The 26,738-nt window shown below is 42.8% G+C and overlaps 1 protein-coding gene across 1 annotated transcript; it reads right to left on the bottom strand.

The window, feature by feature from the left end:
• On the bottom strand, positions 1-26,738 carry LOC145345006 (uncharacterized protein KIAA0408-like). The gene is made up of 7 exons (XM_080192487.1): positions 26,213-26,738; positions 23,688-23,855; positions 16,236-16,487; positions 4,035-4,385; positions 3,862-3,941; positions 1,606-3,031; positions 1-860 (listed from the first exon to the last, which is right to left on the bottom strand). Exons 1-7 carry the CDS (start codon positions 26,531-26,533, stop codon positions 678-680), a joined length of 2,781 nt encoding a protein of 926 aa, XP_080048613.1. The 5' UTR covers positions 26,534-26,738; the 3' UTR covers positions 1-677.

The following is a 26,738-nucleotide window of genomic DNA, read 5'->3' as shown; positions in this document are numbered from 1 at the left end:
TACCTGAACTACAGCCAGTTTTATTTTTAATATTGTACATTTGATTTTTTTTACATTGGGAATAGGCTTAACTAAGAACATTTTGTTCTTCAAAATGCCTTAAATGAGTAATAATGTCAAGACACATTTAAAATGAAATAATGAGACTGTCTCATTGCTCTGTTTTATACTTCCACATGTCATAATGGGGAAAAAAAACCTGCTTGGGAGGAAACTTGCTCCTGAACATAAACAGGTAATATAGATGTTAAGTGTTACCTAAATGCCCACAGACATTGTTGCAAGTTTCAACTACACATGCATATACAAACACATTAGCATGCAAATAACAGAGCTTTCTGCTCCTCATAGAATACAGCTGATATACAAGTTTACAACAAAATACAGAATTATACAGTAAACATTGCAAAATAAACATTCACTTAATTGATAAATGCACATTGTAAAATAATTAATTTGTAATGGCATAATTTAATTGTTACAGATATGCAAAGTGTGAAGTTTCAGTCAATGCAAGTACTGGAGACTACCGATCATAATTTTAACAAACTTTTCCTTCTTAAATCATGTTGAGATCAGGTGTAGGATGTTTGCTGTGTAATGTTTTATAAGATTAAAATGTACTATAATTTAAAAAAGTCAGATGAAGCATAACCTGCACAGGGCACTTGAAAATGTTATATGACTGAAGTTTTTATGTCAAAAAAGAAAGCTTGTCTGTGTTTTTGTGCAGCTCTGTTATGTACAGCCGGTGCAGATGAAGATCTTGTTGCCCATCGTGATGGTAAGCGTCGGTTCTGTGGTCTTGCAGGACGTGAAAAGCTCATCCCATTCAATCTCATTGTTACAGGGGGCAAGGTCTAAAAGAAAGATATTTTGGAAGGCTTTACTGCAGTTTTGCAACATCCAATATCATCTTATAAAATCTGAGCCCTTAATATTTATAGCACTATCAATATGACATTAGAAATAGCATATCATGATAAATTTATTTTAAAAATTGGTTACGTCCTATTGATAGTACAGTATGTAGTTTATAATTGTAGCAGAATGAAGGAAGAGGTTAGAAGATACTTCTTTAGACTGAGGACTGATGGAGCAATAAATATGTAGCCAGAGGGACTGTTTGAGGCAGAGTTGGGGGGGGGTTTCTTTGTAAATTTATTTGATTCTATTTGATATAAAACTGAAAAGGATGCTATCAGAAGACTTTCCTAGGACTGCACCAAAACATATTGGATCAGCTGCAGAGGATGTCAAAATGCTGAGCAAGTTGGAGTAAATGTCTATATGAACACATTCAAACTTAAATAGTAAATGATTAAATAGTAAACAATAGACAGTTCACTACAGGTAGAATAAAAACACAGAAGGTTAACCATCCCAGGTCATACTCATGCAAATTGCAATGGTCTCTTTAAAGGAACATCTTTAGAGGCTTAAGAACAGACACCTGCCTCCTATGTTGACCAGACGAAAAAAGGTTTAAAATTAGAAGAACAACATTAACAACAATTACTACAGAATCTATTTACTATGGACAATTGCAGCTAGAAACCTCTGTTGTGCACTGTTTGAATCTTGTACAGCAAAAGTTTTGCTTACCATAGGTAATGAAGTTTGCTGCCCTGAGACACATTGGGATGGTCCTGGTTTCTTCATCAACTCTTGTTTGTCTTGATCTAGGTGAAGTATTCGAAAAAGGTGAGTGATTCTATTTGGATTTTCATGCAAAGATCCAAAATGAGGTGTCTGTGGCTTTGTTCTGCCATCAGCATAATTGGCAACCTTTTCCTTCACAGGAAAGGAAGGACTTGCTGGTCTTTCATTGTTTCTCAACATTGTTTGGACAATATTGAAATTGGACCTTGCATATGACGATAGTTGTGGGCTGGAAAAATTATTAGGAATCAAGTCAACCTTGTCAAACAAGTGGCTTTTGTCATTATCAGCAATCCAATAGCCATGCTTATCCTGTCCTGCTATTTTTCTGTTGGCGATGTAAGGTGAAACATAAGGCCTAAAAGCTGAACCAGTATGCTTTGAAGAAAATTGTTTGGCATGAATGTTCCCTGCAGAGTGAAGTGAGAAGTTTGATCCTGGGTAGGTAGATGTCTCATTCTGTGCCATATCCACTGATTTTCCAAATGCAAAAGGCTCACAACTTTCAGTGTTTAAAGTGGCTTTTCTGAAGGTACTAGTTTGTGCTGAAGGTACATCTAATGTGGACTGCACAAACCCACCACTGGTACTGCAAACTCCAGTTGTTGATGAAGAGTTTGAGAAGTTACACGCAGTTGGATTACATTTTGGAGACAGAGGTTTCCCTTGTCTGAGTCCACTTTTGGAGTTACCATCCAGACTCTGCTCCTGCGTTGGTAACATTATGTTCTTATCGGAAGAAAATGTTTTTACTGCTGAACCAAAGTAGTTGTTACCAGTTCCGAAGCCAACTTTAGTTGCATCACATGACCACCTGTTGTGGTTATTGTTTTTATTGCATTTAGGCCCCATGTCCCTCTTAATTTGTGATGCTAAGGTCTCAAAATATCTTCCACCTACTAAAGATTTACGTTCATTTTCCTGCAATGAGGTTTCAAATTTTCTCAGGACAAAGGGACGATTGTAACTTTTGTTCACAACATAATTTTGAATTGTGTAGTTACTACCACGTTCCTTCACAGCATCTTTGTGATCCAGCGGAAACATTGAAAATGAATTTGCAAGGTACCAAGAGGATGTCCTTGGTGGAACTGGTGGAGCTTCTTTCCTCAAGGAAGAGGCATCATTTTCACTATCACTTCCTGAATTTGCCGGAGAAATTCCATGGCCATCCCTTTTGGAATGATTCCAGTTTTTCTCAGTATGAAGCTCTTCAGAACATTTTTGATATTCTGAAAGTGTTGGGCTCAGTGCTTTAAATATATCATTTGACATGCAGCAATTCTCATCTGAGGAGCTTTCAGCTCTTAAAAGTGTATTTTCACTTTGTTTCTCTTTAAATTCTTGCAGATGTGAAGTTGATTTTGTTCTGGTTCAAAAAAGACATAAAATAGATGGTCTATGTGATTGATAAGTATAAGATAATTACACTTTTTTTCCCTCTCATTTCAGTTTAGTAAGCTATTATGGCTTCCCTGCTAGTCTAACCTGATAGGGAGAGGAGCCCTGAACCCCAAAGTGATGTTGTTTTATTTTACTTTCCTTGTAGGGTCCAGAGCAACAGAAGTGTTTATTCTGGGTCCTACAGAGAAAACTGGCTGAGACTATTGATCTCTTCCCCCAACTGTGAGGCCCTCCTGAACCTCATTTCGTTAAGCACTGGGACCCATTCCTTTGAGTCCATGGCAACAATTTTCTGCCACTTGACATCTTGTGCTTGCCCATTGATCAGCTCCTGCTTCCATCTGGTTCTAAAGGACATTGATGGTGGCCTAATGCAGATGAGTAGTAAAAGCTCTAGGACATTACTCTGTAAGAGTCAGGATCATCTGCTATCTGTACAACTCTCAACTCAAGTTATAATAGACTCTATAGCTTGATAAAAATAAGAGATATCTTCCAACCCAACCAAAGTTAATGCCAGTCCATTATGGTTCATTGCATTGATGCAGCATTCCATCTAAAGTGACTCCTTTCAAAACCCAGGCTTAGCTTGAATCAACTTCATGTAGGACATAAAACATCTCCTAGCCTACACTCAAAGTACTTTGCAACTTGGCAGAAAGTCTAGCAGAATTGGTTCAGCCCAGTTCTGCCCATGAAAAATTCTTTCCCATCTCTTTTCTGTCTTGATATTTTAATCTACACTCTGTGAATAAATAGGAATTGTAACTTAAAACGTTTCTGATATATTGATACCTTCTTTGGCTCTCCTTTTTCTGGATGTCCTCTTGGTAACTGCACAATTCTTCACTTACTTTCGCTATTTCTTGTAAAGCCTGTGAAAATGAGAAGACAGATCGTAAGATGTAGGTGCCCAAATGTCAACAATATGGCATTTGACGCACTGTAATTTATGGAAATAGACTTACAGCATTCAGAGCACTGGAGAATTTCTTTTTATCATTCTGTATAATTTCCACATGTTGGTTTCCCCCACATTCCTCTAAATTTTCAAGTGATGATTCCTCAATAAACAACGGATCACTTGCACTCTTTCTTATGCCTTGATCAGTATTATTTAAAATAACATCTTCCATCCATGGACTATGGGCCTTTGTACTGTTCATACAATTCTGAGCTTCACATGATTCATTGCATTCAGGATTGGAGGTATGTGAATTAAACAGTACCCAATCATCCCTTGTGTTTTTTCTTTGTCTCTGCCCAGCTCTCTGTCCATTCAATTTACACGCTTGTCTTGAATTTACATCCCAATAAATCTGCAGATTCAATTAAAAAAAATTATGTAGATGCAACATGTATTATTTCAAGAAGTACAATAACAAATATTTTACATTCAATATTTCTCAAATAGAATAACGTGATCACAAGGCACCATATTCAAGCACAGAGGCTTAGTGGTTACACTGCTGCCTCACAGCGCCAGAGACCCAGGTTCAATTCCCGGCTTGAGTCACTGCCTGTGAGGAGTATTGCATGTTCTCCCTGTGTTTGTGTGGGTTTTCTCCAGACGCTCTGGTTTCCTCTCACAGTCTGAAAGACGTGCTGGTTAGATGCATTGGCCATGCTAAACTCTCCCTCAATGTACCCGAACAGATGCCGGAGTGTGATGACTCAGCGATTTTCACAGTAACTTCACTGCAATGTTAATGTAAGCCTACTTGTGATACTAATAAATAAACTTTAAACTTTAATTCATTCACCATTATAGATTATGTGATGTGATTCATAGAAATAAAGTTTTTCACTTCCAGAACCTGAGGTTGAGTCCAGGGTAGATCAAGAACAAAATTAGAAGCAGTTATCGTTGACCAGAAAATTAACTGGACCAATATGGTGGTTCCAAGAACAGGTCAGTGGCAGGGAATTCTTTTGCGATTAACTCACCTTCTCAATTCCAAAGCCTGTCCATCATTTTACAAGGTACAAGTCAGGAGTATGATGGAATACACTGCACTTGGCTGGAAGAGTTCAACTGCAACAACATTCAAAAGATTGGAGGGCGGCATGATAGCACAGTGGTTAGTACTGCTGTCTCACAATGCCAGGGTTCGGCTCGGGTCAGTGTGTGGAGTTTGCACATTCTCCCCATGTCTGCATGGGTTTCTTCCAAGCGCTCCGGTTTCCTCCCATCATCCAAAGATGTGGGGGTTAGGTGGATTGGCCATGTTAAATTGCCCCTTAGTCTCAGGGGGACTAGCTAGGGTAAATGCATAGGGTTATGGAGATAGGGCCTGGGTAAGATTGTTGTCGATGCAGACTCAAAAGGCCGAATAGCCTCCTTCTGCACTGTCGGATGAGTCTATCCAGGGAAAGTCAGCCTACTTTAATCAAGCACCTCATCCATTATCTTAAATGCTCACTCCTTCCACCAGTGGTGTACATTGGCAGCAATGTGCACCATATGCAAAACTGCACTTCATCAACTCTAAGGTTTCCTCACAAACACTTTCCAAATGAGACTTCACAAGGACAATGGCAGCAGACACATGGGAACATCACCAGATGCACATTCTCCTCTAAGCCACACTCATCCACTCCTAGAACGATACCACCATTTCTTCAGTGTCACAAACAAAATTTTGGAATGGCCTTCCAGCCTTGTGGATGTCCCTACACCAACTGGACTACAACGCTTCAAGAAACTGGCTCACCACCACCTTCCAAGGGAAAATAAGGATGGATAATGATCACTGGCCTTGCCACCAATTCTTACATGCTAAGAATTACTTTTAAAAACTTATGCCTTTTAAGTCCTTCAAGTAGTGAATGCTGATGCCATGTTCAATGATTTTGCATTTTGTATCTTTTTCCATGTGTAAAAATACACAAATATATATTGTTGATAATTGGATCCCTTTTATTTCTGATAATTCAACATCTAGTTCAAAGCTAGTTCTTGAACATCCACGTTGGCAATTCCATAAAAATTCAGGTTGTCTAATTGTTCTATTCAGTAAAATTTTCAGGGTCAATGAGGTTGTTAGATCAGTAAATATGAAATTAGTGCGATATTGCCCAATGAAGATGACTGGGTAAGTTGACGTTCCCTGGAGTTAGAAGAATGAAAAGTTCTGTAGGGGAGTTGACGTAATAGATGTTGAGATGTTTATCCCCTGGCAAAGAAATCTATAACACCGGAGTACAGTCTCAAGATAATAGGATGAGATAATTTCGTACTGACATCATCACTGCTGCAAAATCTGGACAATAACATCACCTCATCCACTGATTTAAAACAGAGTCCTGTGGCTGCTGCCAATTAGCTGAAGTGATGTGTTTGAACTTTCACCTGTTCTTAAACCCAAATATCCTTTTGGAGGAGAAATATGTTTGTGTGGTAGCTATGTTGATTCCTCAGGGACATGGCTTGCTGTAGACCACCACCTGCACAGTGTTCTTCATTGATATCAATGGGAAATGCTGAGCAGTCATGATAACCGGCACATACTGCAGCCTGCCTTCAGGGAATTGACAAAAGTCTGGATAGCGCCACTAGAAGCAGCACCACGTGAATGAATCTGTCCCTCTTTATGTCTTGATAATTCTGCATCTTTCCTATTTCATCATATTCATCTTAATAATAAGATTAATAATATTCATCTTAAACAGGAATAATAGTAGGAGGGATTACTATTTAAAGGGTGAAAAACTGCAGCATGCTACGGTGCAAAGGGACCTGGGGATCCTTGTTCATGAGTTGCAAAAACCCAGTCTGCAGGTGCAGCAGGTGATCAGGAAGGCAAATGGGATGCTGGCCTTTATAGCGAGGGGGATAGAATATAAAAGCAGGGAGGTCTTGCTGCAACTATACAGGGCACTGGTGAGGCCGCAGCTGGAGTACTGCGTGCAGTTTTGGTCGCCGCACTTGCACAAGGATGTTTTGGCCTTGGAGGGAGTGCAGAGGAGGTTCACTAGGCTGATACCGGAGAGAGCGGGTTGGACTATGAAGAGAGGCTGAATAGACTGGGTTTGTACTCGTTGGAGTTTAGAAGGATGAGGGGGGATCATATCGAGACATATAAGATAATGAAGGGGATGGATAGGGTAGAGGGAGAGAGATTCTTCCCTCTCAGAAAGGACAGCAGGACTAGAGGGCACAGCCTCAAGATGGGGGAGTGGGGGGGGGGCACAGTTTAGAACGGAGTTGAGGAGGAACTTCTTCACTCAAAGGGTGGTGAATCTCTGGAATTCTCTGCCAGTTGAAGTGGTAGAGGCTACCTCGCTAAATATGTTTAAGACACGGGTAGATAAGTTTTTGGTAGGCAAGGGAATTAAGGGTTATGGGGAGAAAGCGGGAAAGTGGAACTGAGCCACTTCAGATCAGCCACGATCTTATTGAATGGCGGGGCAGGCTCGAAGGGCTAGATGGTCTACTCCTGCTCCTATCTCTTATGTTCTTACGTTCTTACCTTGTAACATTGCAGTTATATCCTCCAAAGAGTTATATCAAAGTAAGAAGTTATGGGCAAAGTAACAATATCCTTTGTAATTTTCCTACATTACCAACATTGACTACACTTTATAACTGATTGTGGAGCACTGTGGAAAGTATAAAGTTATAAAAGGTTATACTTAAAGACAGCTTCATTCTTCTTTTTATCTTAAGTGGAAAAGCACTGGCATTTCTGCAGCTACTGATCGACTCAACAATTCTCTACTTGCATCTTTGATGTCCTCACCCCATTAAAACTGTTACTCTCTCTTATCTTGGCTATTACCTCAGTATGATCCTCAGCTCTGCTCCCTCAAGTCCAAAGGATGCAGATTGGACAGACAACATGTTTAACCATGTTCTATCATATCTGGTTAGACCATGCAAAGCACTATCGCGTTCTGCTCTCATTTACAAAAACTGCTCACTATTCCAGGATTATGCTCAAATTCAAAGACAATCCCCACCTTTTCTTCTCTAATGCAAATTACCTTCCTAAACTGCTCCTCTAACAAGTGTGAGAAGTTTACAAACATCATCAACACTTGATCCTCTTCCTCTAGCTCATGGAAACAAACTTCCACAGGTGCCCCACTGCCCAAGCACTGAATTTGCAATATTTTCTATTTTTCCTCTTTTTCCCCCTCTTTCCCTTTCTAAGTTCAGTTATAGAGTCATAGAGGTTTACAGCATGGAAATAGGCCCTTCGACCCAACTAGTCCATGCCATCCTTTTTTTTAAACTCCTAAGATAATCCCAATTGCTCACATTTGGCCCATATCCCTCTATACCCATCTTACCCATGAAACTGTCTAAACGCTTTTTAAAAAGACAACATTGTATCCGCCTCCACTACTGCCTCTGGCAGCTCTGTGTGAAAAAGTTGCCCCTCTCGACATTTTTGTATCTTTTCCCCCTCACCTTAAATCTATGCCCCCTAGTTTTAGACACCCCTGCCTTTGGTAAAAGATATTGACTATCTAGCTGATCTATGCCCCTTATTATTTTATAGACCTCTATAAGATCACCCCTCAGCCTTCTACGCTCCAGAGAAAAAGGCCCCTGTCTACCCAGCCTCTCCTTAAACTCAATCCATCAAGTCTCAGTAGCATCCTAGTAAATCTTTTCTGCACTCTTTCTAGTTTAATAATATTTTTTCTATAATAGGGTGACCAGAACTGTACACAGTATCCCAAGTGTGGCCTTACCAATATCTTGTACAACTTCAACGAGATGTCCCAACTCCTATATTCAATGTTCTGACAAGTGAAACCAAGCATGCTGAATGCCTTCTTCACCATTCTGTCCACCTGGGACTCCACTTTCAAGGAGTTATGAACATGTACCCCTAGACTCTTTGTTCTGTAGCTCTTCCCAATGCCCTACCATTAACTGAGTAAGTCCTGCCTTGGTTCAATCTACCAAAATGATCAGCTCGCATTTATCTAAATTAAACTCCACCTGCCATTCGTCAGCCCACTGGCCCAACTGATCACGATCCTATTGCAATCAGAGATAACTTTCTTCACTGTCCACTACGTCACCAATCTTGGTGTCATCTGCAAACTTACTAACCATGCCTCCTATATACTCATCCAAATCATTAATATAAATGACAAATAACTGTGGACCCAGCACTGATCCCTGAGACACACCGCTGGTCACAGGCCTCCAGTTTGAAAAACAATTCTCTGCAACCACTAAGCAGCCAATTTTGTATCCATTTAGATACCTCACCCTGGATCCCCTGAGATTTAACCTTATGCAACAACCTACCATGCAGTTCCTTGTCAAAGGTCTTGCTAAAGTCCATGTAGACAACATCAACTGCACTGCCCTCATCTATCTTCTTGGTTATCCCTTCAAAAAACTCAATCAAATTTGAGAGACATGATTTTCCCTCACAAAGCCCGCTGACTGTCCCTAATCAGTCCTTGTGCCTTTAAAATTTATTTATTGACAAGATCCATCGCCTCCTCATCATCCCTCAAACATATTCTCATTAAACTGATCACCCAACTTAATGTTTTTTAAAGTTCATTCACGGGATGTGGGCATCGCTGGCTGGCCAGCATTTCTTGCCCATCCCCATTTGCCCTTGAAGGGTATTTAAAAGTCAACCACATTGCTATGGATCTGGAGTCACATGTAGGTCAGGCTGGGTAAGAGTACAGATTTCCTTCTCTAAAGGAAATGAATTTCTTGGTTCCCATGTTGGTTGAAGTTGTTAATGGTTCTCTTCCCTTTGCCAGCCAGCTCTTTCTCACCACCACCTCACTCGACTTCTCTGCAATCTCCGAATTATCACAACTGCTTGTCCAGTTTTCACTTCTGAATGAGCAGGAATATTTGCCAACTAAATATTGAGTAGCTCAAAACCACAGACTTATTTACCTAGTTACAGACTCCATTCTTCTCTCCAGGTTGATACTGATGAGGGGGTTAGCTTATGAGGAGAGATTGAGTAGATTGGGCCTGTACTCGTTGGAGGCTGAGGGGTGATCTTATAGAGGCATATAAGCTAATGAAGGGGCTAGATAGGGTAGAAGTAGAGAGATTCTTCCCACTTAGAAAGGAAACCAGAACTAAAGGGCACAGCCTCAAAATAAGGGGGAGTCAGTTTAGAACAGAGTTGAGGAGGAACTTCTTCTCTCAAAGGGTAGTGAATCTCTGGAATTCTCTGCCCATTTAAGTGGTGGAGGCTACCTCGTTGAATATGTTTAAGTCACGGGTAGATAGATTTCTGATAGATAAGGGAATTAAGGGTTATGGGGAGCAGGTGGGTAAATGGAACTGATCCACTTCAGATCAGCCATGATCTTATTGAATGGCGGGGCATGCTCGAGGGGCTAGATGGCCTACTCCTGCTCCTATTTCTTATGTTCTTAACTGCCTGAGGCTGAACCATATCATTCACAAATTTGATTTCATATTTAACACCATGAGTTTCCAACGTATCTGTGCCATTACTAAGGATGCCTATTTCTGTATCCATAACATCATCTAACTCCACTCATATCAGCACATTCATTGTTGAAATCACCATTCACGTCTTTACCACCTCTAGATTTGACTATTCCAATCCCTTCCTGGCTGGCTTCTTATGTTCCACTCTATGTAGAGCTTATCCAAAACTCTGATGTCTGTGTCCTACTTAAAACAAGTCTCATTCCTCTATCACCCATGTGCTCGATGAACTAACCTGAGCTCCTGGTTAAGCAGCATCTTAACTTTAAAATTCTCATCCCTATTATTAGCTCCCTTTAGGATCTCACCCCTCCCTATGTAACTTCTCCAGCCTTACAATCTTCTGAAGATCTGATTTTCCCTGATCTTAGTCACTCTGTCATTGATGGCTGTATCTGCAGATACCAGGGCTTTAAACTCTGGGATGCACTCCTTAAACTCAGTGCCCACCTACCTCTCTTTACTCCTTTAGGATAAAACCTATCTCCCTCTCTCTCTCTCCATGTTTTTGGTCAAGTACCCTAATATGTGGTTCAGTATCAAATTTTGTTCAAAAATACTTTTGCAAAATGCCTTAGGAAATTTTTAACTATGTTAAAGGCGCTGTATAAGTATTTCTGTTGTAATAGAACATAGAACATAGAACACTACAGTACAAACAGGCCCTTCGGCCCACTAGTTGCGCCGATCACTTCTATACCTACTAAGCCATAGACCTATCTATAACCCCCAGTCCCATTAGATCCCATACACTCATCCAGAAGTCTTTTAAAAGACCCCAGCGAGTTCGCCTCCACCACCACCGACGGCAGCCGATTCCATTCACTCACCACCCTCTGAGTGAAAAACTTACCCCTAACATCTCCTCTGTACTTGCTTCCCTGCACCTTAAATCTGTGTCCTCTCGTAGCGACCATTTCAGCCCGGGGAAATAGCCTCTGAGAATCCACCCTATCTATTCCTCTCAACATCTCATAAACCTCTATCAGGTCACCTCTCAACCTTCATCTCTCCAGGGAGAAGAGTCCCAGGTCCCTCAACCTATCTTCATAAGGCATGCCTCCCAATCCAGGCAACATCCTTGTAAATCTCCTCTGCACCCTCTCAATAGCTTCCACGTCCTTCCTGTAGTGAGGCGACCAGAACTGCGCACAGTACTCCAAGTGAGGTCTGACAAGGGCCTTATAAAGTTGCAGCGTTACCTCCCGACTCCTAAACTCAATCCCTCGATTAATGAAGGCCAGTACACCATACGCCTTCTTGACCACATCCTCCACCTGCGAGGCCGATTTAAGAGTCCTGTGGACCCAGACCCCAAGATCCTTCTGCTCTTTAACACTGCTAAGACTCCTGCCCTTGATATTGTATTCCTTCATCCCATTGGTCCTGCCAAAATGGACCACTACACATTTATCCGTGTTGAAGTCCATCTGCCACTTTTCCGCCCAGTCTTGCATCCTATGTCCCGCTGCAACTTCTGATATCCCTCCAGACCATCCACAACACCACCAACCTTTGTATCATCTGCGAACTTACTAACCCATCCCTCCACTTCCTCATCCAGGTCATTTATGAAAATGACAAACAGCAAGGGTCCTAGAACAGATCCCTGGGGCACTCTACTGGTGACTGACCTCCATGCAGAGAAAGACCCATCCACAACCACTCTCTGCCTTCTGCAGGCAAGCCAGTTCTGGATCCACAAGGCCAAAGCCCCTTGGATCCCATGCCCTCTCACCTTCTCAAGAAGTCTTGCATGGGGCACTTTATCAAACGCCTTGCTGAACTCCATGTAAACCACGTCTACCGCTCTTCCTTCATCAATGTATTCAGTCACATTCTCAAAGAACTCAACTAGGCTTGTAAGGCACGATCTGCCCTTGACAAAACCATGTTGACTATTTCTGATCATTCTAAACTTCTCCAAATGCTCATAAATCTTGTCCCTCAGAAGCCTCTCCATCAACTTACCAACCACTGAGGTCAGACTCACCGGTCGGTAATTTCCCGGGCTATCCCTGTTCCCTTTCTTGAAAATAGGAACCACATCCGCAATCCTGCAATCCTCCGGAACCTCTCCCGTCTCCATCGACGACGCAAAGATCATCGCCAGGGCTCTGCAATCACTTCCCTCATCTCCCACAGTAACCTGGGGTACATCCCATCCGGTCCCGGCGACTTGTCCATCTTGATAGAGTTTAAAAGTTCTAACACATCCTCTTCCTTAACATCCACATACTCAATCTTTTCAGACTGCTGCAAACCTGTAGTACAACCTCCCAGATCACTTTCCACTGTGAATACCGAGGCAAAGAACTCATTAAGCACCTCTGCCATTTCTTCTGGTTCCACACAGACTTTCCCCCCTTCACCTTTTATAGGTCTATCCCTTCTCTTCTCATCCTTTTACTTTTCACATATTTGTAGAAGGCCTTGGGATTCTTCTTAATCTTACCTGCCAAGGCCTTCTCATGACCCCTTCTGGCTCTCCTAATTTCCTTTTTAAGCTCCTTTCTACAAGCCTTATACTCCTCGAGATCCTTACCATCTCCTAGCTCTCTGAACCTTTTATACACCTTTCCTTTCTTCCTGACTAGGTTCACCACAACCTTCGTGCACCACGGTTCCCACGCCCTACCAAAACCTCCTTGTCTCATCGGAATGTTATCATGCAGAGCTCCAGTCAAACGTTCCTTGAATATCCGCCACCTTCCTTCTGTACTTCTCCCCAAGAACGCCTCCTTCCAGTTTATTCGTCCAATTATCTGCCTGATGTCTTCACATTTCCCTTTACTCCAGACAAACACCTTCCTAGCCTGCCTGATCCTATCTCTTTCCAATGCTATCATGAAGGAGATAGAATTATGATCTCCATCCCCAAGATGCTCTCCTACCGAGAGATCCGACACCTGTTCTGGTTCATTAGCCAGCACCAGGTCAAGTACAGCCTCTCCTCTCATAGGCTTATCCACGTACTGTGTCAGGAAACCCTCCTGAACACACCCAACAAACTCCTCTCCATCCAAACCCCTTACCCTCGGGATATTCCAGTCGACGTTTGGGAAATTAAAGTCTCCCATCACGACAACTCTGTTATTACTACATCTCTCTAGGATCTGTTTCCCTATCTGCACCTCAACTTCCCTGTCACCATTGGGTGGCCTATAGAAAACACCCAGCAAAGTTATCGACCCTTTGCTGTTCCTAACTTCAGCCCACAGAGACTCTGTAGACAGTCCCTCCACGGCATCCTCTTTCTCTGCAGCCATGACACTGTCCCTGATCAACAGTACCACTCCGCCACCTCTTTTGCCCCCAACCCTGTCCTTCCTGAAGCATCTGAATCCTGGCACCTGAAGTACCCCGTCCTGTCCCTGAGATATCCAAGTCTCTGTAATGGCCACCACATCACATTCCCAAGCAGCAATCCACGCCCTAAGCTCATCTACCTTATTTACTACACTCCTGGCATTAAAATAGACACACCTCAGCCCCTCAGTCTGGGCATTTCTCTTCTCCACCACCTGTCTAACCTCCCTCTCATACTGTCTACAGTCCTTCCCTACCCAGGAGCTAACCTCCTCGGTCTCAATCTCCTCATCTCTGTTCCCTCCCCCCAACCATTCTAGTTTAAAGTCCCCCCAGTAGCCCTAGCCAATCTTCCCACCAAGATATTGGGATTCAAGTGCCACCCGTCTTTACTGTACAGGTCACACCTGCCCCTAAAGAGGTCCCAATGATCCAGGAACCGGAATCCCTGCCCCCTGCTCCAGTCCCTCAGCCACGCATTCACCCTTCACCTCATTCCATTCCTGTTCTCATTTTCCCGCAGCACAGGCAGCAATCCTGAGATTACTACCTTCGCATTCTTCTTTCTCAGCTGCCTACCCAGTTCCCTATAATCCCTTTTCATGACTGCTTCCCTCTTCCTGCCTATGTCAGCAGTACCTATATGAACCACAACCTGCGGTTCCTCACCCTCCCCTTTGAGGATGTCTGGGACGCGTCCAGGGACATCCCAGATCCCAGCTCCAGGGAGACAAACCACCATCCGCAACTCCCATCTGCATCCACAAAAACGCCTGTCTGATCCCCTCACTATGAAGTCCCCTATTAGTACTGTCTTGCTGCTCTCTTTCTTAGTTTTTTGAAGTACTGGCTCAGCTCCAGAGAGCTGGCCACTGCTTCCTCCTCTAGATGAGTTGTCCCCCCCAGTGGTACTCAGGCAGGGGTACTTATTTTGAAGGGAGACATCCACCGGCGTGCTCTCCATCACCTGAGGTTTCCCCTTCCTAATAGTTACCCACGTGCCTTCTTCCCAGTTACTGTTGTTCTTTTCGTCTGTTTTAAGAGTTTTATTTTGAAAATGTCAAAATGAGTTCTGTGCTCACTATGGTAAGGTGACACTAGTGTAGAGAAGTAGATTTTCTACTTCTCTCTCAGTGTACGTTTACCACTCCATTTAACTTGTGTAATATACTGTGGGAAGCCAATGGGAACAGACAGACAAGGCGGATGTAGCCCTTTGCAGATGGATGAAGTATCTCCTTACAAATTAAAATCACAACAGATGACATGAAATTTGTTAAGGAAGGACATACTTGCTTTGGAAGCAGTTCAGAGGAGCTTCACTAGACTGACTCCTGAAATAAAGAGATTATCTTTTGAGCAAAGGCCGTATGGGTTGAACCTGTACTCATTGGAGTTTAGAAGAATGGGAGATGATTTTATTGAAACAGTTAATATAATGATGTGTCTCAACAGGGTGGATCCTGTAAGGATTCTTCCTCTTGGAGGGGCAATCTAGAATTAGGGGGCACAGTTTATATACAAACAAACACATTACGAGCAGGGGTAGGGCACTCGACCCTTCCACACTGCTCTGCCTTTCAATAAGATCGTAGATGGTTTGACTGTAACCTCAACCCTACATTTCCACCTACCCACAATAACCTTTCACCCCCTTGCTGATCAAGAATCTATTTACTTCTGCTTTAAAAAATATTCAAAGATTCTGCTTCCACCACCATTTGAAGAAGTGAATTCCAAAAATTGACGATGCTTTGAGAAAACAATACTCATCTACTTAAACGGGCAGCTCATATTAAACAGTGATCCCTAGTTCTACATTATCCCACAAGAGGAAAAATCCCTTCCACTGTCAAGACCTCTTGGGATCTTAAATGTTTCGATCAAGTAAAGCAAGTTTAAAGATAAGTAGAGAAAATAAGACAGAGAAAAGGAGGTACTTCTTCTAGCCCTTCGGCAGGTTCAAAGGGTTAGATGGCCTACTCCTGCTCCTATTTCTTATGTTCTCTTAGGGGGTCTTCAGCCTTTGGAATTTTCTTCCACAGATAACAGTGGAGGCTGAGTTAGTGAACATATTCAAAGTGGATGAGACATTAAGGTCAGAATCAGATCAGTCATGAAGTTATTTAATGGCAGAGTAGGCACGATGAGCTGAATGGCCTGTTCCTACTCTTGTTTCTTGTGATCTAAAGCAATGGATGATTTAATCAATTTTTCGCTTTCAAAGTAGACTTTGAATTTATGACAGAGCAATCTGTGATGATAACCAAATTACGTCATGGGTTGGATGTCAATGGATTAGTGAAGCAACATAAGACACGCTTCATAACATACAAGAACATTGTAACATATTTCCAAAAATGTTCTGCATGCTTTTTCCACATACTAAATACAGCACCTGCTCTATCTTCCTCTGCATGTCCTTCAGTTGACTTTCCAATTCCTTTCTTTCTTTATCAAATTGTTCAAGTAGTTCCATCTTCTCCCTGCCCCAGTTTCTCTCACTGATCTCCAGCTGTTTCCTCAGGTCCATAGCTGCTGAGTGAATGTTGGCCAACAACTGCTTCTGTTCTTCCCTTTCTTTTCCAAACGTTTCTCTTGTTTCCTGGGGTGTTTTTTCTACATCCTGTTTATTTGCCTTTAGTTCCAGCTGTTTGGATGCAAGAAATAACACACTTGTTAATATTTCATACCCATGGACGTGTATTTTTATAGTGTTCAGATTTTCAATGTGCTTGCTAAGAGAATTATAAGACTGAACCAGAAAACAGTACACATTTCCAAGACAATTAAAGTGTAGATAGCCACATCTCATCATATAAATAATTAAACTGTTTCCTTTTTAATCATGCATACTATCTGATTTTATGATGTTTACTTTTGTTTTTTTTTCAGATTTTGAAAGACTAACATTCTTGTGCTGACTGCCAGCTTCCATAGCTTGAAAATGCATTTATCATAGCCTAATGGTCGAGTTAGCCAGCTGGTTCTATGAGGCTGCTGCCAAGCAATGGAAATTACATTTTACAGTAGAGCTGAAGGAATTTGAAGAATGTTACAAAGGCTCTGTAACAGCTTTGGAATCACTGACCTTAGAAATTATGCTGTGAAAATATGAACCTACAGGTGCTTAATGCATTTGCGCCAAATCCGTTGTTGTTTTAACAGAGACATGTAGAGGTAATGTGTCCATGCAAATAGAAATTTCATGAAAATGGTCTAAGGATTGGGCTACCAATATTCATGCAGCATAATTCTGAGATAAATGTATACAAAATTAAGACAAAACAACAAATACATATTCAAATCTACTCAGGGGTAAGGGAGACTGGGGTAACACAAAAAGGGCATCAGGGTAAGACTGGAAGGGTACCAACGGTTTGACTGCAGGGTACCAGGTGTTGACTCTAGGGGAGACTCAGCAATGACTGGGGAGGAGGTGGGTGGGTGGAGGGGGGTTGTAATGTTGAGTTGGGGACGCCAAGGGTTTGACTCGGGGGATACCAAATGGTTGCCTTGGGGAAACCGGAGTGTAACTCTTGGAAGACCAGGGATTGACTAGGCCATGGGCTTCTTAGAATGGCATTAGAGGGAAGGGAAGTCTGTAGCAGTGCAATGGGAGGAGGGTTGCAAGTCATCATGGATTTGTAGTGCCACTCCAATTTGGTGGTGGATGGGGATGGGGGCGGGGGGAGGGGTTTGCTTCTGGAGGAGAGATGATGCTAAGGACAAGGTTAATTGTAAAACTTGTCAATCATCAATACCCTGTTGCAGCTGAGACTATTCAGCTGTAACTCAACTGACATGCCTGCAGTCAAACTAGTTACACAATTATGTCCACTCAAACACCACATACGCCACAAAAGACCCCCCATTAGATCAGGTTGAGGGCAAGGTCTTAGAGCGAAGCTTGAGACAATGCTGAGCCTGAAATAAGAGCTTATAATGTAATGGTCAAAGCTGTGACCACTTGATTATGTGGTGTTGGCCAAGGGTGGTGTGGGATCTTGCCAAAGCAAAATGTGAAGTTAAGGATGAGGCACCAATGTGGCAGCCAAGACATCAGTCAGTGGGATCTGCAAGGCAGTTTCAAACAATGCATGGATAAAAGGTGGTCCTCAGAAGAAAATGCTAACTGTCAAGTCTCTCACTTTAATACTGCGGTGACGAGAATGTATAGAATGTGGAGCCTCAACGTTGCTGTCATTCTTCATGCTTAGGGGTAGGAGAGGAAAAGAAGACATCAAAAGAGGTTTCTTGCCAAAGGTAGAAGTGGAATTGTGAACAGGAAGGGTTGGCAGGGCCTGTTCCACACGCAAAAGAGAACTCCAGAGAGCTGTCGCTTGGAGGCGCCTCATCAGATCCAGGGTCTACACAGGGCACCTAACATACCTGCAGATATTTATAAACTAGTGTTGATGAAGACTACCTATGTCCAGGGAACTTGTCAGTCACATCTGCCACCTTTTGCCGGATTTGGTACCATTGGGACTTGGAGGGTATCCACTGCCAATAATCGCTGAAAGTTACTGCAGCACTCAATTTTATACCAGTGGCTGCTTCAAGGCCTCCACAGGTGATCTTTATGGGATTTTGCAAGCCTCCATTCACAAGTGCATCCAAGAGATAGTGGACACAATCTTCGTGAGGGCACCTAACTTTGTCCATTTCAAGCAAGCCAAGATGCAAGCGCAATGGGTTTTGTGCTGATCTCTGGTTTTTCCACAGGTGCAGGGTACCATTGACTGCATTCAGGTGACACACAGACCTCCTTGGCATCAAGTGGTAAATTATGTGAACCACAAGGGGTTCCACATGCTGAATGTCCAGCTGTGACCACACCAAACACATCCTTCAGGTGTGCGCTCAATTCCAAGGAAACGTGCACAACTCCTACATTCTGAGCTGCTTTCAGATTCTTGACATGTTTCAGGTTTCACAGAGGCTGCAGGTTGGCTCCTTGGGAACAAGGACTTCTCACTGAGGAGGTGGCTAATGACTCCTATGTGGAGGCCAACTGAGACAAGATGCAATTAGGTTCATGCTGCAACTTGCACTTTGCTGGAGCAGTCCATTGGGATGCTGAAGATGTGGTTCTGGTGCCGGGTCAAGTCTGGTGGAGCCCTGCAATACTATTTGCAGAAGGTGTCATGCATTGTGGTTGCTTTCTGTGCTCTGCACAATCTGGCGCTGCAACAGATGGGGGAGGGGGGCTGGAATATCTGAGGAGGAAATGGGGGAGCAGCACATTGTCTCTCATGAGGACATTGAAGGGAATGAGGCTGAGGAGGTCTTTGAGGGAGAGGATGTCGACCGTGAAGCAATGTTGATGTCTAGATGAGGCAGAGGAGCTTGGGATGCGCTCAGTGCCACTAGGTTCAAGGGAGGGCGATGAGCACATCCAGTGAGAACATCCCATTATCTTCACATGGCTTCTGTGAAGATCGATCTCTCGTCTGACTGATGGCACCAGGTGAAAAGACCCCTGTCATGGGGACACAGGGGTTGCCCATGGTCCTTAGCTGGCGGTTTGCATGGGAGATAGTGCATAGTTCCTCACAGAGTTCCTGTGAATATTTGACTCCTGTCTGGCTGATGACAGCTCTCTTGCTCTCAATCACTACGGTCATACCATGGTGAAGCGGCAGGGAGAGATCTCCTGATCATATGGCATCCATTATGAGCTGCAAACTTGAGATTCCATGTCATGAGAGGCTGAAGAATAGGGGGCCAACCGCAGCTCAAAGATGCAGACAGCACACATGGATAATGACTGGAATGAGCGAAGCTAATCCTGTACATGGCGGGAGACATCCTTCTGTTTTTATTCTTTTAGGGGATGTGAGCATCGCTGGAGCAGCATTTACTATCTATCCAAGCTAAGTTGTTTGCTAGATCATCTCAAAGGTATTTAAGAGTCAACCACATTTCTTGGATCTCAAATTTCACCATCTGTCATTGTGGTATTCAAACCCAGGTCCCCAGAGCATAACCCTGGGTCCCTAAGGATTATGAGTCCAGCGACAACATCTTCCCCAGTCCCTCAGACACAGGCCTGACAGATGTGTTCAATCAGTGAGGGGATGCCAGCAATGTGCTGGGAACCTAACTCCTACTTCCTAGGAGTGAGTTGAATGAACTTTCTTTGAACTGCTTCTCATACAATTATATCCTTTTATAAGTAAGGAGACCAAAACTGTACACAGTACTCCAGATTCAGTCTGACTAAGGCCCTGTACAACTGTAGCAACACTTTTATTCTCTATTCCCCTGCAATAAACACCAAAATTCCATTTTCCATAGCATGCTGATTTTCAGGAAGAAGCTGTCTGCGTGTAGACGTGAGTTGAATTATGTCTTGACAGCTAAATTAATATTTAGCCTCAAGTTTTGTGAACCAGACAACTTCCATCAACTTTAGGAAACAGATTAAAGAAGATTTCCTCTGGGTGTTATATCATAATGGAGTTGAAAAATCAATCTTTGTAAATGGATTCACATCTATATACAACAGATAGCACAATGAATAAGTCATACCCTTTCAAAAAAAATCTTCATAATGGATAGCATCTGTTCAGCCTAAGAGTAATCATTCAGGGTGATGTTTTCTTGGAAATCAGCAAAGACGCAAGGCATGCCATCACCTCAGTTCTTTAATAAATGAGATCACATTTAAATGCTGCCCCTGAACACAGTTAGCACAATTGTGATTGGGATGTCATGGCTGCAAAAGCTAAGAAGCATACTGCCCCAAAGTTCATCAAAGCCTCCCTGGAGCAGCTGCTGGACTCAGTGTAGACCCATTGCAATGTGATATACCTGCGCTCTGGGTGAAGACTGTCAGAAAGATCAGTATGGAAAGCAGTGTAGTGTCAGCAGTGGTCAGCGCTGACATGCTGCAGAACAGACAGGTCATCCACTGCAGGAAGAGGATGAATGATCCCTTCTGTTCTGCCAAGGTAAGTGTCTCTTCTCATCACTCTCATTTCATATGCTCATGTACCCATCACACATTCACCAGCTCAACAGGACACCACCACTCACTCTCCCACTCACAACTTCATCTCCCCTGCAGGTCATGACTTCATCACCTTGCCACTCCCACTCACCACCCATCCTTGTCAAACAACCTGATCATCTGCCCTGCTTACACTCTCTTCATTTTATGTAGGACAAGCCAGTTCACAATGAGAGGGAGAAATCCCAGATGGGTGGAGGGATCCCACAGTTGAAAGTCCTCCTGGACTTTGAGGACAGTGCCACGATCGCTCCTGTGCTGATGGTGAGGTCGGCAGCAATAAACCAAGTGAGGATCCAGCACTGTATCACCCATCAGACAGCAATGCTATGAGTCATGTCTCCTGTTTCTAAATGTCTCTGCCATCCACTTATGACCTCTCCTTTCTGATGCAGGTGCACCTGGCAAACAGCCCAAGGTGGGTCCACCAGCCAGGTCCTTGACTCCAGCGCTAAGAATAACACAGAAGAGGAATTTACAGAGCCAAAGTGAAAGAACAGTGACAGCGCTCAGCTGCACCCTCCACCAGTGCAGAGAGACACAGATGTGTATTTTCAACTAGTTTTCAAGCAGCCTCAGGGCCACAATCTGGTAAGCACTTCATACTTTCTGATCCACAGCAAGCTAAGGTAATGGCTCAGTTGCTACAGCTCCAAAGGCAAGGGAAGGAAAATCAGAAAAGGTTGCCTGATACACTCCTCGGATTGAAAGGCTGCATAGGGGAGTCTGTCTGCCTTATGTCTGAGGTGATTGTGCCAACACTGCAATGCAATGAGGTCAACACAGCTAGGGTGGTGACTGCCATGGAAATCATGGTGTCCACAGCCGCAAGACATGCATTCCATGGTACAAGCACTTGCTAGAATCCATCAGGGCCAATGCCAGAGGACAGCAGGTCTTTTTGACTCAGCTGTCCTTCTTTACCAAAGAGGAAGCCAGGAGCCCTCACGCACCCATAGTGAGGAGGATCTCTGATGCATACCCTGGGCCATCCACTTAGGCAACTGCAGGAGTATCCTGTCCATCCGAATCCCCACTTCCTGCTTCAGTTCCAGCTTCACAGGCTGAAGAGTGTGGCACTGCCACATAGCTAAACCTCAAAAGCAGGCCGGGGCCACACCCCCCAGCTCTTGGCCCTCCAGAGCACCCCTGCCAAGGTCATCACAGACAACAAGCAGTGAAAGGCAGCAGGCTGCCTCCACCTCCACTGTGGATGTTAGGGATGCACTAAAATTAGTGGCAGGGTTAGAAAGATTAAGAAGCTCTAGTTGCACAGTGTGGACATAGGTGTTAAATACTTGTACATATGTTCACCATTGTAAATAGACTCTCACTAGTTTCACTCTTTCTGTGGCTGCTTATTCTGATGATCCCTGTTCCTGTAATTCTGAAGTGAAAACTTGATAACTGCACAAGATAAAGGCAGAGTGTTGAGTCCATGGCTTCCTCCAGGGATTAGCTTATGAAGAAAAGTTGAGCAGGTTGGGCCTATACTCACTGGAGTTTAAAAGAATAAGAGGTGATCTTATTGAAACATATAAGATATTGAGGAGACTTGAGGGTGCATACTGAGGGGAAACTTCCCCTTGTGGAGGAGTCTAGAGCTAGGCAAACAGTTTAAAAATTAGGGATCTCTCTCTTCGTCTGTGGAATTATTTTCCCCAAAGAGCAGTGGAGGCTGAGTAATTGAATATATTCAAGACTGTCGTGCCCAATACAGACATGAAGGTATTACAAATTTTCACACTATGGCTGCAATTCTCTGATGTTGTACGCCCACCACCGCTGCCAGCAAGAATAGAGAATTTGGCACTTGGCCAAATCTCCATTCACGGCAATGGGACTGGAGAATCCCAGCCCTGGGTGAGGTCTGAGAATTCCAGCCTATATTTTAAAAAATCAGACATCAAAAGCTGTTTAAGATGGCTGTAGTATTTCATGTGACTTGGCAAAATTCATCTCCAGACTATCCTTAAACTCAAGCCAATTCCTAACTAAATATGGACAAGCAGATCTACTTGTGAAAGTTACACACCCCTTTGTTCAGAATGGACCATTAACAGAAAGGGCAATAACATACTAGGCAACTTTGCTTTATCACAGACAATAAAGACAGCAAAATTCTATAGATGTTAGATGAACATGAAATGGATCTCATCAACATTTTATTGTATTGTAATAGCTCCTCATCCCAAACACAAAAACCTTGACAACATGAAGCTCTCAGAGCGTGAAAAGTCATAACACAGGGTGTTTACTGGCCTAATACACTGCTGTATTTGGAGAAGGTCCTTCGACCTGTAACCAGTCACAATGGATAAGGTAGTCATCAGGGAGTTGATATAACTTGTTTTGTCTTTGTTTGTTTATGAGGATTAGTTAGGTCTGGGAAGCTGCAGGATTGGGGATGTGGGGGTGTTTCAGGATTGAGACTCCCTGTTTCAGTGGTCATTTTGGTTAGGTTTGCTATGGTTCATGATTAATGGGTGGGTTTCTGTGCCGAGCTAGGTGTTGGTTTTTGCCAGATAAGTTTCCTATTTTGTTTTCCCCAGACTGTTATTCCTCCAGTTCCAGGTGGAGGCTAAGCGTCACTAATTCTGATTGTAAAATGTCTCACATTTTGGCAGCATTTCATATTGTCACTTAATCATTTACTTAAATTCGTAACAGCTCATTGTACAGTATATTTTATCCAATTTTTGTGTAGTGCACTACCAAATAATAAACTTTTTGCCTTGCATAAATTGCTGACTATTATCCAGAATCTCACTGCTTGTTGTTTTTTCTATCCATCTTACAATCAGATGGACAGTTTTCCACATAAAAGTTTACCTCTCTGATACGGCACTTCAGCTCTGCTCTCTCCAGTTCCCAGGCACACTTGTCACTGGAATATTGATGCTGCAGTTTGGCTCTTTGATCCTCCTCCTTTTTAACTTTAGCCTGAACACCTTCCAAAATAGATCTAAGATCAAGTAAAATTCTTCTGTTTTCACCAGCCTAGGATAAAAGTTAGAATTCTTTAGGTAAGTATTTAAAAATTAATCTACAAAGTTTCATTATGTGCCTGCTTGTGTCAGGTGGTAGAACTCTCAACCCTTTGCCAAAAGATTATGGTTTGAGTTCTGTAACAAAGTTTAAGTTTGTAATGCAGGCTGGCACTACAGTGAAATACATCGGAGAAAATGTTGCTTATTTAAGCAGGATGAGACATCAAACCAAGATTGTGTCTGCCTGTTCTGATGAATGTTACAATCTCGTGGCATTATTAGGACAGCTGGGATGTCTACAGATTCAGGCCTCACCAATACCACCAAAAAAATTTCTACTTATGTGGGATACTGAGAGTACTGCTGACACTGTTGGAACTCCATTCCTGTATCGGTTATTATTTTAGGAGGGTGGGAATAAAACTAGAATAAAGCTGGTTTTTTTTCATGAGCCAATTTAATCTATAAATAACTTATGTTCAATCAAGTTATAAAAAGACTGAATTGTCATCAAGTTGGTCACCAAAACAAGGAATGTTCTATTCGCACAGTTTTAATCCCATGGCACTGTTTAAAATAAACCAGGGAAGTTTTCCCTTAAACATTTATCTCTCAATTAATATCAGTAAAATATTATTATGACAGATCTATCGTTAAGATGTCTTAACGTTGCACTTAGAAAATCACTGTATAGCCAAAGTCAACATAGCTTTGCAAGAGGGAATTCATGTCTGTCAACTTGATTAAGAGTTTTTTGAGGATGTAACCAGTAGGGTAGATAAAGGGGAACCAATAAAAGTAGCATCTCTGAATTTCCAAAAGGAAATTTGATAAGGTGTCACACAAAAGTTTAATCGGCAAAGAAAGAGCTCAGGAAATTCAGGAACATATCTCAGCAGCGATGGATCGAGGATTGGTTAACGGATAGGAAACAAAAGGGGATGCATAAATGGGATGTGTTCAAGTTGGCAGACTGTGACTGGTGGAGTGGCGCATGGATCAGTGTTCTGACCTCAACTATTTATAATCTACATTCATGACTTAGATGAAGAGACAGGGAGTAATGTATTTATGTTTGCCAACGATACAAAATTAAGTGAAAATGTAAGCAGCGAGAAGGACATAGGGTCTACAAAGAGATGGTCCGATCATTTATTTCGTTAGTTTGTGCAACCTTGCTGGGTGTACAAATTGGCTGCTGTGTTTTCCCACAGTACAACAGTGACTACATTTCAAAAATACTTAATTGGCTGTGAAACATTTTGGAAGGTTTGAATGCAAGTTCTTTTTTCATTTTTCATACTTGCATAGTACTTTGAAGGCCATGCAGATATAATTACTGTTGCCACTCAGATTGCCTAGTAAATGGAGCATGTCAAATATTATTCACACTTAACAAAATGCTTTCTTATTAGACTACTCAAAAGGCACCATTCCAAGAAATATATAAAGAGTCATAGTCACAGAATTTTACAGCACAGAAAGAGACCCTTCAGCCCATTATGTCGTGCCAGCCATCAAAGACCTATATATTCTAAAATGTCTACTTGATATGTATCAGGTGTTTACAATTAATTATTCAATTATTTCTCATTTTAAAAATCAGTGTCTATCAATGTTTGCATTCAACTACTTAAAACATTTGTCATTACTTTTTAGGAGTGTCTTTTAATTAATAAAAAGAAGCAATATAGAAGTTAACTATTTTTAGAAAGAGACTTTGCACCTGTGACTAAGAGCAATGTTTGATTATTTAACACCTAGCATCAACTTTTGATGTTCACCAACATCACATAAAGTAATCATAGAATTTATAGTGCAGAAGGAGGCCATTTTGGCCCATCGAGCCTGCACCGACAACAATCCCACCTAGGTCCTATCCCCATAACCCCATGTATTTACCCTTCCTGATCACCCTCACATTAATTGGCAATTTATCTTGGCCAATCCACCTAACCCACACATCTTTGAACTGTGGGAGGAGAGCACCCAAAGAAAACCCACACAGATATGGGGAGAATGTGCAAACTCCATACATTCCAAGGCGGAAATTGAACCCGGGTCCCTGGTGCCCTGAGGCAGAATGTACGAAACTGCCTCTTCCAAAGAGAAAAACATGAATTTATTTTCCTGTAAATTTGGAACTCAGCACGAACAAGCTGTGAGCTATGACTGCGCCGTGACTCTCACCGTAAACAAGGACAACATGCATTTCATGTTTGCACTATCTAAACCTGCCCAAGGATGATACTGATGCCGAGAACCGTGGTGAAGGAAACAATGAAATCCTCCCCAAACCACTTGAACTCTCACTTTCCCCTCGCGGATATAAAGACCAACGAGTGAACTCTGGTGCACTTTATTTACTTGGATCTCGGCGACTTCCCTCAGTAACATCTCCTTTTCTTTCACCCAGATTTCTTTGTCTTGTCTGTAACGTTTCTTCGCTTCCTCGAGTTTCCTCTTCAGCCGGAAGAGCTGATACTGCAGCTCATTTTTATCGGGTTGAGTTTTGGTGGCGAGCCCTTGCCCCGGCTCTTCAAAACTCGCTGGGGTTGACATGTTTCTCAGGGGGCTCCGGCTCCTCGCCCTGCCTCTGGACACGGTCTCCCAGCCCCGCACTCCACCCGTACAACCTCCACCGTAAACCTCGGCGTTATGTCCAAAGACGCCCCACATCTCCGGCATTCTGCGAGCAGGGAAGATGCTGTCTTTCTTAACCCCGTGTCGGTTGTCCAGAAAAGGAGTGGACAGCCGCTTCAGCTAAAATCAGCCCTGGCTCCGAGGAGGCTCGCCTCTCCCCACGTTTCTATCTGGGTCAGGAGCATCGCTTTCACTCGGTGCGCCCGCTAACAAGGTCAGATCAGGCACAGCACATTGCCAAGGACTGGGT

Source organism: Carcharhinus amblyrhynchos, chromosome 7 (genome assembly GCF_965287045.1).
Source record: "Carcharhinus amblyrhynchos chromosome 7, sCarAmb.v2.hapA, whole genome shotgun sequence".
Lineage (NCBI taxonomy): Eukaryota > Metazoa > Chordata > Chondrichthyes > Carcharhiniformes > Carcharhinidae > Carcharhinus > Carcharhinus amblyrhynchos.
This window is presented reverse-complemented; position numbering and strand designations above follow the sequence as displayed.

Excerpts from the sequence above, each read along its gene's own strand:
- LOC145345006 (XM_080192487.1), bottom strand. The coding sequence starts at position 26,533 with ATGCCGGAGATGTGGGGCGTCTTTGGACATAACGCCGAGGTTTACGGT. Across the intron at positions 23,856-26,212 it reads GGGAAGTCGCCGAGATCCAA|GCTGGTGAAAACAGAAGAAT; the intron begins GTAAATAAAGTG and ends CTTTTATCCTAG. Across the intron at positions 3,942-4,034 it reads TCTCCAGTGCTCTGAATGCT|GCTTTACAAGAAATAGCGAA; the intron begins GTAAGTCTATTT and ends TCATTTTCACAG.